The sequence below is a fragment of the Emydura macquarii genome, unplaced genomic scaffold (genome assembly GCF_026122565.2).
Source record: "Emydura macquarii macquarii isolate MOO-44397 ecotype Brisbane River unplaced genomic scaffold, CSIRO-AGI_Emac_v2 contig_1253, whole genome shotgun sequence".
Classification (NCBI taxonomy): Eukaryota; Metazoa; Chordata; order Testudines; family Chelidae; genus Emydura; species Emydura macquarii.
In genome coordinates this window covers 90920899-90933240 of record NW_027131390.1, presented here as the reverse complement: position 1 = coordinate 90933240, position 12342 = coordinate 90920899, and the positions used below count along the sequence as shown (strand labels likewise).

The 12342-nt window shown below is 36.3% G+C and overlaps 1 protein-coding gene across 4 annotated transcripts in view; it reads left to right on the top strand.

Annotated features, from left to right (window-relative positions):
- ARHGAP15 (Rho GTPase activating protein 15) overlaps positions 1-12342 on the top strand; it is a 431141-nt gene that overhangs the window by 50492 nt on the left and 368307 nt on the right. For all 4 annotated transcript variants that reach the window (XM_067549899.1, XM_067549898.1, XM_067549900.1 and 1 more), the window contains 2 exons: positions 7967-8041; positions 12187-12248. In XM_067549899.1, the coding sequence (XP_067406000.1) occupies positions 7967-8041; positions 12187-12248 (137 nt within the window). The remainder of the gene's footprint in view (positions 1-7966; positions 8042-12186; positions 12249-12342) is intronic.

Below are 12342 nucleotides of genomic sequence, written 5' to 3'. Positions count from 1 at the left end.
TGCACGGCCAGAGACGTGTAAAAGGATCATAGTTTGGGCTGCGATCTGGTCCTTAAAATCAAGGTATTGTAAACTCAGATAAATACCTAATGCCTGATATAGGCAGAAGAGTCATTCTTGACATAATTCTAAGAGGCAAAAATATCAATTATTAGATAGGCCAGTAAGAACTTTGGGGGGAAATATGACACGTTTTCAGTGAACCCCATTTTTTGGAGTAGAACCCATAATTACTGCTCTTATTATCAGCCAGTACACCTTGAGGATTAACCCCAATTTAATCTACGATCTGAAAATCTTTGTATTCTTACTCCTACTGCTTAAAGAAGCTGAATAAATATGGTTACATGTGGAGTAAATATTTGATAGTTAGGATGCTTATCCAGACTAAGCCCTGATTCTGTAGAGTACTCCCTTTTCTAGCTAATTGCCTTGATATAAAATACATACCGTTATCAACTTGAATATGAAGGGAGACCCTCTCATGGTGGAAAAGGCTTATAGGACTCTGATTTATAAGTGATCAAGAGGTCGAGGGAAACAAAATCATTATCATTACTCTCTCAGACTCAAGAGATCTGAACTGAATATAGAGGGCAGTGTGCTCGAAGGAGACATGCAGTATGAATGTAACACAAAACTGTTTTTTCTTGAGTCTACAGATTCTGATGACAATATGTAATATACTCAGTTGTGTGAGGACCATGAAATGGTTTCTTTATTAAGTGATGTATAGACAGATTATTCAGTTCCTAGCAGGTGCACAGGAGTTCCCGCCAGGAAAATCCCTGTTCTGTGCAGAGAGATCTCAATCACTTCCATGGCATTGTACCTCTACCTCCTATGGATACTATAGAGCTTCTGTTCATGGAAAAGGAGAAGGCTAGGAACAGCACGGGGATTCAGGTGACATATATCATTCCTCCCTCTTCCCATGAAGCCATGTGGAAAAGCAGGACAAAAAGTTAATTCAGCCTTATGTTGCATTATGATTTCCATCACTCCCTCTATCTGGGAGAAGTTCTCACTCCCCTTTACAGGGAGTCCCTTGAGCAACAGTTGATGGGGATAGTCCTGACAGGGTGACTCCAACAGAGTTCCCTTGGAGTTACATTATGAGGAAACCTGGGCGTGCTTCAATGGCTACAGACCTGGTGTTGAAGTTATCAGCCCCAGGGGACCTGCTGATTCTGGGGGACGTGAAGAAGCCATTTCTTAATAGTGTGGGGTCATCCTCGTGATGGAATGATTAAGGAAAATCTCTGGGCTGGAACCTTCATAAAATATTCCAAATGACTAGGAGGGGGCAGAAAATTCCATAAAGGACCCTTTCACAGAATTGTTCCCAAACCAGATGGTGGTTGTGGTTTGTCCCATAACCCCTAAGAATGGGTCTTAAACTTAAAAAAAACAAAACACATTTTATTTGGGAGCCAGCTGTAAATTTAGATGATACAGTGTTTAACATTTGTCCACAGATGGTGCTAGATGGTGCTATTAAAAAAGTTACAGTAAATTATTGTATCTGTGTAGGTTATTACAAGCTGCTCATCTCTGTGGTATCTGAGTGACTGGAAATGAAATGAAATGAATACAGACAACACTGAATAAGTGTTACTTGCCCTTCCTTTTTTGTGTGAATTAGAGTAACAGAAGTTCATGTGGCTAGTTTTGTATTTGTACAGCAAACGCAAGTTGCAGCTGGAAAGATTGATCCTGCAATGTGCTGAACTCTCTGGCCCTGATCCAGCAAAGCACTTAAGCACATGCCTATGTGCTTTGCTGGATTAGGGCCAGAGAGTTTAGCAAGTGCAGTCTCCATATTGGGGTGTTTACAAGGAATTCTCCATTAAGGAAGTTACAATTGAGTTTGATGCAGTAAAATAATAGACATAACCTCTGGAGATGTCCCTTAAAAGGGAGGTGAAAACTTGGAGAGAGTGAAAATATCCTTGTGGAAAACTTACTAAAACATCCATGAAAATCGCTTTCTTGGTGGTGTAACACGAGCATTTTTGAGGAAATTATGGAGGCAAATCATCTTAATTCTGCTAACCAAATCAGATTTTTATACTTGGAAGTCCTAGTGTCTATAGACTGTGATTCTGTTGCTCCTAGATAGAGCTTGTTGGGTGAATAATTCACACTTAATAATTTATTCAACAAGTTAAATCTCTTTTTCTGTTTGTGAATTGTCCACAAACCTCTTACAATTTTCTGGAATTCATTTGTTCATAATTATGCAGCAAATAATTCCGGGCAATAATTCTTTGTAGATTGTGCTTGAGTAGTTTGTTAGGAGTCCATATTTGAAATCCCAACTGTCTTGGTTAGTTTTGGTTAGACACAAAGATCAGAGTAAGTTTCTGTTCACTGCCAAGATGAGTTGGATTAGAATCCGATTTCTAGTGTTAAAACTGAGTCCCAAAGACCCCTTTTTAGGATCAGGGTTCTGCTGTGATAAGAGATTAACTAGCAATGAGCTGTATTTTGCTAGGATTGGTTTATCGGCACAAAGAGTGAAACCCCATAACAAAGCATATTATTTTTAGAAAGCATCTTGAGAACAAATGGGAGCACAGAAGGAAGTGAAATAAGAGATCAACTAATTGTAAAAGTTAAAGTATTTCATTTACATTAAATTAATTGTGTTAAAATAGTAGTTGTGAGACATTTATCAGTGCCTATGGAGTAGCAGGCGTATTTCACAGAGGCTCTGTGTGTTTGCAGAAAGTATGACACTGGATCAGTTCTTGGATGCTAGAATAACTACAGTAGTAGAGGATACCCTTTAGCTAACTGGGGGGTGAGGGGGAGGGATGGGAAGAAGAAGTTGCTGAGGCTGAATTTAACAAAACCAGACTTGCCCATGGACTTGCAGGCACTCACTGAGTGGATTTTTAATGCTGCAGGTGACGTTGCTGACTGAAGAATGTTCATCAAATCAGAAAACTGCTGATAAGATGACTTTACTTGAGATTCCTTTTTAGAACTACTTGTATAAATCTCTTCCTTTCATGACACACTATGGAATGAGATAGAGGTGTTATGACAGATATTATTTAGGTTCAGCTTGACTTTATTAGGATAATGGGGTGTACGGTACTGGGGTGGAGAAATCCTAAATCATGCCCCTTATTGTGTTCCTATAAAACATAAATATCTTGGAACCAAATTAATGGAGTGTATCCTGCTCTAAATGTTTGTACACCTTGAAGTTGTTAGTAATCACCAAGATTTTCAGTATTTTACATAAAGCAAAATTGAGGATTTATTTGTAAATGTTGGTTTCCAAAGCAGCCTTCTGTCAATCAAATGAGCCTATTAAGAACAGATTCCTACTGACTATAAGTATATTTGGCAAGCAATGATGTAATGTGACCATAACTGCTTTAAGAGATGGGATATTTACAAAATATAAATATTTATGTTCTGATGACATTTTAGACAAATCTCCACAGTGTGCCTTTACTTCTGTCAGGAGTTTGTCAGGATGCTCTGATTCAGTTTATGAAGTTCTGAATAAAAGAGTGGTGCTTTCCGTAAACTCAAATGCTTATCATAAATTACAATGAATAGAAAAAACTTTCCTTTCATTTGAGAATTAGATGTTTGGGGAGTTCTCTTATGATATTGTTGGTTTGGCTAGATTCACTGTAGAGATGGGCCAGAGATTTAAAGTTTAGATCTAGATTTAGTATTGGGGGCTGAAGGATGTTCTTGTCTGAGTTGCATTGGAATCCACATCAGTACTTGGCATAATTTTGTATTTTCAACTTTTAGAGGATCTCTGGTATCATTTCTACAAAACTACTAATATATCGGTCATTTACAGTCTAAACAACGAAGAATCCTGTTCTCTCTCCACACACACACATGCAGCTTCCATTAATGTTTCTGGTGCATGTACAATGAAGGTTATTAAAGAATAAAATAATGAGGCAAGAAATTCATCTATATCTGGAACTGGCAATTGTTTTGTTGCTTTCTGGAAATCTTTTGAATGCATTTTCCTCTGTCAGTCTGTTTGCCTGTCTTCACTGCAGAGGATGTGCGGGAAATGCCTACATCAGAGCAATCATTTTTGGGTGACAAATCTGTATCAATAGAGAAGAGGTTTTAGAACAAATTGATAAATGTAATAGTAGTAAGTCACGAGGACCAGAAGGTACTCATCAAGTTCTGAAGGAACTGAAATGTGAAATTGGAAAACTACTAACTGTATTATGTAACCTCTTGCTGAAACAAGCCTCTGAACCAGATGACCAGAGAGTAGCTAATGTAACGCCAATATTTAAAAATGGTTCAAGTGGTGATCCTGGCAATTACAGACCAGTGAGCCTAACTTCAGTACCAGGCAAACACTTAAATAAACATAATTTGTTGGGGGAAGAGTCAACATGGTTTTTGTAAAGGGAAGTCTGGACTCACCAATCTATTAGAATTCTTTGAGGGTGTCAGCATGGAAGGTTGGGATGTTCTAGCCAACATAGTGTACTTGGATTTTCAGAAAGCTTTGACAACGTACCTCATGAAAGCCCCTTAAGGAAACTAAGTAGTCATGGGATAACTGAGAAGATTCTTTCCTGGATTAGTGACTGGTTAAAAGACAGGAAACAAAGGGTAGGAATAAACGTTCAGTTTTCATAACAGAGAGAGGTAAATAGTGGGGTCCCCTAGGACTATACTGGAACCTGTGCTATTCAACATATTCAATATGTTCTGGAAAAGGGAGTTAACAGTGAAATGGCAAAGAGTTCATATGATACAAAATTACTCAAGACAGTTAAATCTAAAATGGACTGCAAAGAATTACAGGAGAATCTCATAAAACTGGGTAATTGATCAACAAAATGGCAGATGAAATTTAACATTGATAAGTGCAAAGTAATGCATATTTGAAAAAATAATTCCAAGCTCACATGTATAATGATGGATTCGCAGTTAGCTGTTACTGCTCAAGAAAGAGAACTTGGAGTCACTGTGAATAGCTCACTCAACACTTCAGCTCAGTGTGCAATAATGGTCAAAAAGTTAACTGAATGTTAGGAACTATCATTATAGTTAGGAAAGAGATAGAAAAGAGAGAGAGAAAATGAGACTGAAAATATCATAATGTCACTATATAAATCTGTGGTATGCCCACACCTTGAATACTGTGTTCAGTTCTTGAATACTGTGTGCAGTTCTTGAATATTGTGTGCAGTTCTTCTCACCCCATTCCAAAAAGGATAGAGCGGAAATGGAAAAGATTCACAGAAGGGCAGCAAAGAAGATCAAGAGTATGGAATGGCTTCCATACAAGGAGAGACTAAAAAGTTTAGGGCTGTTCATCTTAGATAAGACTGGACTAAGTGGGAATGTGGTAGAGGTCTATAAAATCATGAATGGTGTGGAAAAAGTGATTAAGGAAGTGTTATTTACCCCTTTACATAACACAAGAACCAAGGATCACATGATGAAATTAATAGGCAGCATGTTTAATACAAAAAGAGAAAATACTTTTTGACAAAGTGCACAATTAGACTGTGGAACTCCTTGCCATCAGATGTTGTGAAGGCCAAAAATATAACTGGGTTCAAAAAAAGAACTGGATAAGTTAATTGAGGAGAGGTCTATCAATAGCTATTAGCCAAGACCGTCACAAACACAAACCATGCTGAGGGCAACCTTAAATCTTTGAATGCCAGAAGCAGGGCAGGAAATGTCAGGGGTGGGTCATTCCAACTGCCATGTTCTGTATATTCCCCTACATGTTATTTTGTTCTTTCTCTTTCCTTCACACATCCCTTTCCCCACACGTCGATGGTTTTTGGGAGGAGATGGAGGGATACTTCTCCCTTTTCTTTCTCTGACCATTCATTCTTGCTGATTTCTGGCTGTTTCAAGGTATATCCCAGTGGCTCTTGTCCATTTTCTTTAGTGTGTGTCAGGCAGCATGGGGAGCACTCCCCTTATCACTGCTTTGGCCATTGTGCCCACGATCAGAGAAAAGAAGCTCTCTGATCAGTCCAGTGGACTTCACAAGAGTGGCATGCAGGACCACAAAAAAACGCAATTTGATTCTTGAACCACCAGTTGAATATTGCTTGGCTATAAAATAGACCTTAGGGAATAGTGGTATGTCATTTTTATATAATATAGCTGAGAGAAAATGATATTTTAAAAAACATCATTTAGCAATATGCCTTGTTATATGTAAAGAATAATTAGATCAGGAGGTCTATAAGAGAGAATTTATATGATCTAGACTTGAATAGTTTAGTTATATGTCCTGTGCAGTATACAATCTCCACATCTGTAAATGCTGAAGATAAAGAAAAAAGATAAATTGAATTAATTTATTTTGAATTTATTCACATGCCTCTGTTTGCATTAATATTAAGTTCAATCCAAAATCTAAATAGAAAGACCACAGTCTTAGAAGTTCTCTCAATAGCATCAGCAAATCATTCTTGTTTACCCTACATGCTAATAAAACAGGAACATGACACTCCTGAAAACAAGATTGCAAAATACAGAAAATGTGGTCTGACATTTTTTTTCTCCCCAAAGGAGGGACTGCCACTAACTAAAGTATTTCTTATGAAAGCTCGATTGCTTAAGATGCAGAATATTAAGAGAGAAAAACACTTTAGGACACAGCCATGTCACCAGCTGTTACTCACCCCTAATGAAATTGTTAAGTGATATTCTTCATAAATAGGTCAGAGAAACTTTTGAATTGTGAAGACTATTTATCTTTTTCTCTGAAATGTTTGTATTAAATTTATAACTGGTAATTCATTAAGCTCATTAGCTCTGACTAGGAGAGCAGAGCTGTATCTAGAATATAGATTTCAGGGCTTAAAATTTCAGTGCTTACAAATAAACACGAAGGCAATGTGTGCAGAAAAATATGGGATCATAATATGGTTAACTGTTTTTAAGGGAGGCCCGATGGATTAATTAAGAACATTTGGTAGATTCAGACATTTAACTGTAAACAGCATACAGCATAGCTTTTTATTAACTGTGTTTTAGTAGATAAGAAGAGAATGAATTATGAGGAGAATATAGTAAAAGTTCATCAAACTTTCAGTTTTTTTCTGGGTTGGGTTCGAACCATGTAAAAACCATAGAGTTCTATAGGGTTCCATCCCCAAACCGTAAATCACCCCTTTTTTGTTCAAAACTCAATTAAAGTACAACCAACTTTTTCAAAAAGACCTAGCATATTTTTGGGTAACTTGGCCTGAGTTTCACATATGTAGGAAAACCTGAATCCAGATGAATTTTAGGTTCATTGTGAAAGATTCGTGTAGCTCTGATAATTTCCTAGGGTCATGTGTAATGCTTCTGTCAATTACAGTTTTGTACACTTTTATCCTGGAAAAAAAGAAGGGACTTAAAGAAATTAAGGACCCAATCCTTGGGAATGCTGCAGAATCAGAATCAAAATATTTATGTAGTCTTCTAGTTACGAAAGGTTTGGAAATAGCCATTACATGTGCTGGAATATATTAGATACATTAGCTTCTTTTCCCAGTTTTAGTCTATCTCTTTACTCTCTCTCTGACTTGCAATGTGCCCTTGAGCTCATCATTAACTTCTCTTTGCTTCAATTTCCCTATCTGTAAAATGGGGATAATACTACCCATCTTTTTAAACTGTTTTGAGATCGTTGAATGAAGTATCCTAGATAAGCTCCGAAGGCTTATCTGCCAGTTGATTTTAGCTTAATTTTCCAATAGTTGCACTGCAAACATTAGGACTAGTAATGATTTTTAGAGTCTGTTCATGCTCAATGGGAACCAGGTTTTCAAAAACTTCATTTTTATTTAATAGATAAAATACACATATACACACACACACTGCACATGTCCTGTCAACAGATTTTTTCACTCAGTCCTTAATGTAAAATCTTGTTTGATTTGGTACAATTATATCAAGCTAAATTCTAAGTTGTAACTGAATATATTTTCAGATATCTCGTCACAGAAGGAATCATTCCCAACATAACTTAATCCTCACAGACCTCATTAGTCCACAAGAACAAACGGTAAGCAATTGTATTATAGAATCCGTGAATTGCTTTGCTTATTTACTTTAAAATTTTTAATGGAAATATAGTACATGTTTTACTAAACATGAACACTTGAGGCTCTGGATATCTTAGTATGTTAAGGGAATAAAAAGAAGCAAAGGTGTGGAAAGTTTGTTACTCAATAGAAATTGTAATGTTAGAAACTAGAAAACCTTTTAATTAATAATTCACAATTTCAATTTGCTATTGAATCAGTAGCACTAGGCTGATATTTCAGCAACATTAATAGTTGGATGTTAATTAATTGATTCTATTTCTTTTAAAAAAATATTAGTTAGGATTAGCAGAATCAGCACAAGTAAGGGAATATGCTATGTGTGAATTTGTTTTTAGTGATGTCTGAGATTTAGTGAAGAGAAAAAATACATTTGAGAATGAAGCCATTTTCTGCTTTGGCCATGCTATTATGTTTTTAACCTCAGTTTCGGTATATAATAAGTTACCTGTAGAATTTTGCTGGAGAAAAACAGAGGCAATTGAAAAGATTCTTTTTTTTTTTTTTAAAAACATGAACATGGAAATTCAGAATAATCAAGATAATGAAATTGACTTCAAGGGGACTTTTGTCTGAGTAAGTCTTCAGAATTTGGCCCAGTTCCCATATATAATTCAGTTCAGGAAAGCTATAGAGAACACAGCTGATATAGTATTAATTATATATTCTAATAGTATTTTACAATAACGCTAGTAGTCCACCTCACTTTTTCATATATTTATACACACAAATACGTGAGTGTACATCCCTATCTGTGATAGCTACACACACTATATATACACTAAATAGACATACATGCTCACAAACAAACACATATAAATTTTTATATTTAATACTTTCTTTAAATGCAGAAAGATGCAGTCTGAGGCTTCTAGTGTCTTATTTTTATGCTAATTCTTTCAGGGTATTTTGGGTTATTCTCTCAACCTTTCCTCAGCTGGAAAGGTGCAGGAAGGTCAACAACTCGAAAACAATGATGGATATTTATTGAGGCAGAAAGAAGAGAGTACTATAAGGACATTTTATGATTTTGTAACCCCATCCGTCTGATGAAGGACTGAAAGAATAAACTGAATTATCCTAGAAGGATTTCTATGAAACCACATGAGACAAGAAAAGGGACATTAGCAGATGTACTGTGCAATATGTGTGCATATATTGCTCTGTACAGTAACTGTTCATATAAAGATATAGCAGTACCTTTGAAACCTTTTCAATTGCCTTGGTAACTAAAAAATGTTACTGCAGTATTCCCTTGATATTCCCTGTACTAATTATAGGGAATATCAATGAATACTATGATAATATCAAGTTATCAAAGACAGCTCTAACATTTTTTACAAGTAATCACTGTGCTTATTAAATCAGAATAATATATAAGCAACTACCATATATAGAAACAAGGAGCCTTCTGCATATTACCTGGAGGATTTCTAGTTCCAGGATAAACCATGAGAGTGGAATACTAGTTCTTATGTTTTTGAAACATATAAATTAGAACTAGACATCTAGCTTAAAACAAGAGATGGTTTTCAGCTGTGCAGATTGGATTTGGATTCCCTAGATCCCTCAGTTTTGGTGGTGTATTAATTTGCTGTTCCAGTTCAAGATAGTTATAGAGAAGGGTCTGAGGAACAACATTCTAATCTAGAAATGAATCCTATTCTTAAATCCCCCAAATTGCAGGATAAGGATTGTTCAGATCTCGTATTGATATTCAACTTTGTTTCTATTTCTGTTTGAATAAAATACCAATCTAGATATAGTGATGGGCAAACCTTTACACGATCAAAATTTGGGTCTGGTTTGGAGAAGCAACCAACAGCTTGTTGATTAGTAAAAGCTTATTCCTACTGACACTTCTGGGTACATGGAAATATTGGGAGAATAAACTATCTCATGTGCCATTTGGCACCTCAGTCCCTGACTAAACACCATAAGTGTAAAGTAACAAAAATTGAAGGATGAGAAGGGATGGAAAAGGGTTTTATACACGTTTGATTGAAAAAGTAGGTGGCGATTGGGGTCACCTCACATTTTATCTGAAATTATTCACCCTTCTCTAGCTAGATGGAGCGAAGATGTGATGCTGTTGAACAATGCCTGTGGTCCTAAATGTTATTTTCTCTACATTCCATATTGACATCTAGGGATTTGCATGGAACATCCACCAAGGGATATGATGAATTCTCCATCACTGACAATTTTTAATCAAGATTGGATGTTTTTTTTTTAAAAGATAGGCTCTAGGAATTATTTTGGGAAAGTTCTATGGCCTGTGTTATACAGGAGGTCAAGCCAGATGATCACAATGTCCCCTTCTAGCCTTGGAATTTATGAATTGAATAAGTGCAAGTTGTAGAAAAAGGCAAACACAAATTCCAATATGGTCAAATGAGGACATCACCCAAAATGTTGTCTGTGAGCCTACAGATTTTCAGTATGCATGTACAAATATGTATATATATATAGTGTACACAATAGTGTATATTTCAAATTAGAACTCTCATGAGAAACTGAAATATTCTTTGGGTACCATTATATACACCATTCTGTTTGTACAATAAAATAGTCTTGTATATTTGAAATCCTCCTTTATATTATAAAGCATGCTTTCTATTGCTATATATAACCCTGCAGAAGGCTAAAATCTATGGCAGTTTTTAGGAAGTCATCTGCTCCACTCTGAGCTGTGGTGACTCAGCAGACTATATGAAGTTACGAGCACCCTCCTGGGGCATGGTTCATAAGTTATTGAAGGGGAAGACAATAATCTTCTAAATCTGCAGTCTCACTTCCTTCACCATTTAGGTATTCCTTTAATTATCTTTTCCAAGTACTTGACCCAGTTTGATTCTGTTTAGCTAATTAAATCTGATGGGCTCACAGGTCAAGGTGGTTTAGTTGAAGGCCAAAATAAAAGTTTCTTCAACATATAGTAAACCAATAGCCCAAAATCCTTCAATAAAGTGTGATTACTTTTGATAATCCGGCCATGAAGTTGGTGAAACCAAACCCTCGATCTCCCGAGTATAAGGATGATCAGCTAGTGCTATAGATCTCATCTAGGAACTCTGTACAATGCCAGTCCTCAACTGCAATTTTGGACCCCTGTGCATGTTGCAGGCTAGTGTAAATTGGAGCAGTCCTTAGGCTTCTCTAACACTGCACAGGGAGAACTGGCTTCCTCAGAGCAGCACCAGGATTGGGGAACTACAAAGGTGAGATTTAAATCACCTCTACACACACACATTTTGCGCTCTGGCCAGTTTGGCTTCACCAGATACTCTGGTCCAGTTACGGTAGATACACACAATTTGTGTTGTTTACATTTGTAATTCCCACTCAGGACTGTGGTGGTAATGATGAGCTCCTCACAGAGGAGAACATTTTGGAGAACATTTTGGTGCAATTTCAAATTTAGGGACAAATGCTACCCTCATGTGAATATACACAATTCCCATTTAAGTGTGACGTTTTAATGGCTGCCAGAGGTGAGGGCCTTTGTACTACATCTCATCCGAAAGACAGCACCACTAAAAGCTTAATGTCTTTCTGCATCTTGTGGGGGTCTTGACCTAGTATTGATTCAAAGGGGAAAGTGCCACCTATGGAGGTCCACCTATATTAGATGATCTTTTGGAGGTCTTCCATTCATATACCTGACCCTAAATAGCTTGTAAGACCTAACAATTTCACAGTAGAGGGTGCTGTGTCTCTAGGATAATATATGTTCTACATAGCTTATAAGCAACATAAAACTCCTATAGACGTTTCATATAATTCAGAATGGATTAGTAAACAAATATGATATGTTTAACCAATTTTTCATTTATAACCAAAAACTTTAGTTGTACTTAAATTTTTTTTTCACATTTAATGTTCAGTTTTTCCCCCAAGTTATTACTGTATATTTGATTGACAGTAAAGATAAATAATTTGTCAATACTTGAAAGGAACTGATCATCGATAACTAAAATAAGAATAAGCAATAAAATGCCATGGTACTAGACATCCCTATGTACAGAGCCTTGTAGCATGTACTAAATAAATTGGTTCATATTAATAAAAGATAGGGTTATGATATAAATATTCTTTCTTGCAGGTAGTGGAAAAAGAAGGATATCTTCTAAAAGCTAAAATTGCAGATGGAGGCAAGAAGTTAAGGTATTGTGTATTTTATAGAACCTGTCAATTATATAAAATTTAATCAGAAATCATATGAGTTTTATCATGAATACCAGAAGTGGCCAATGCCTGG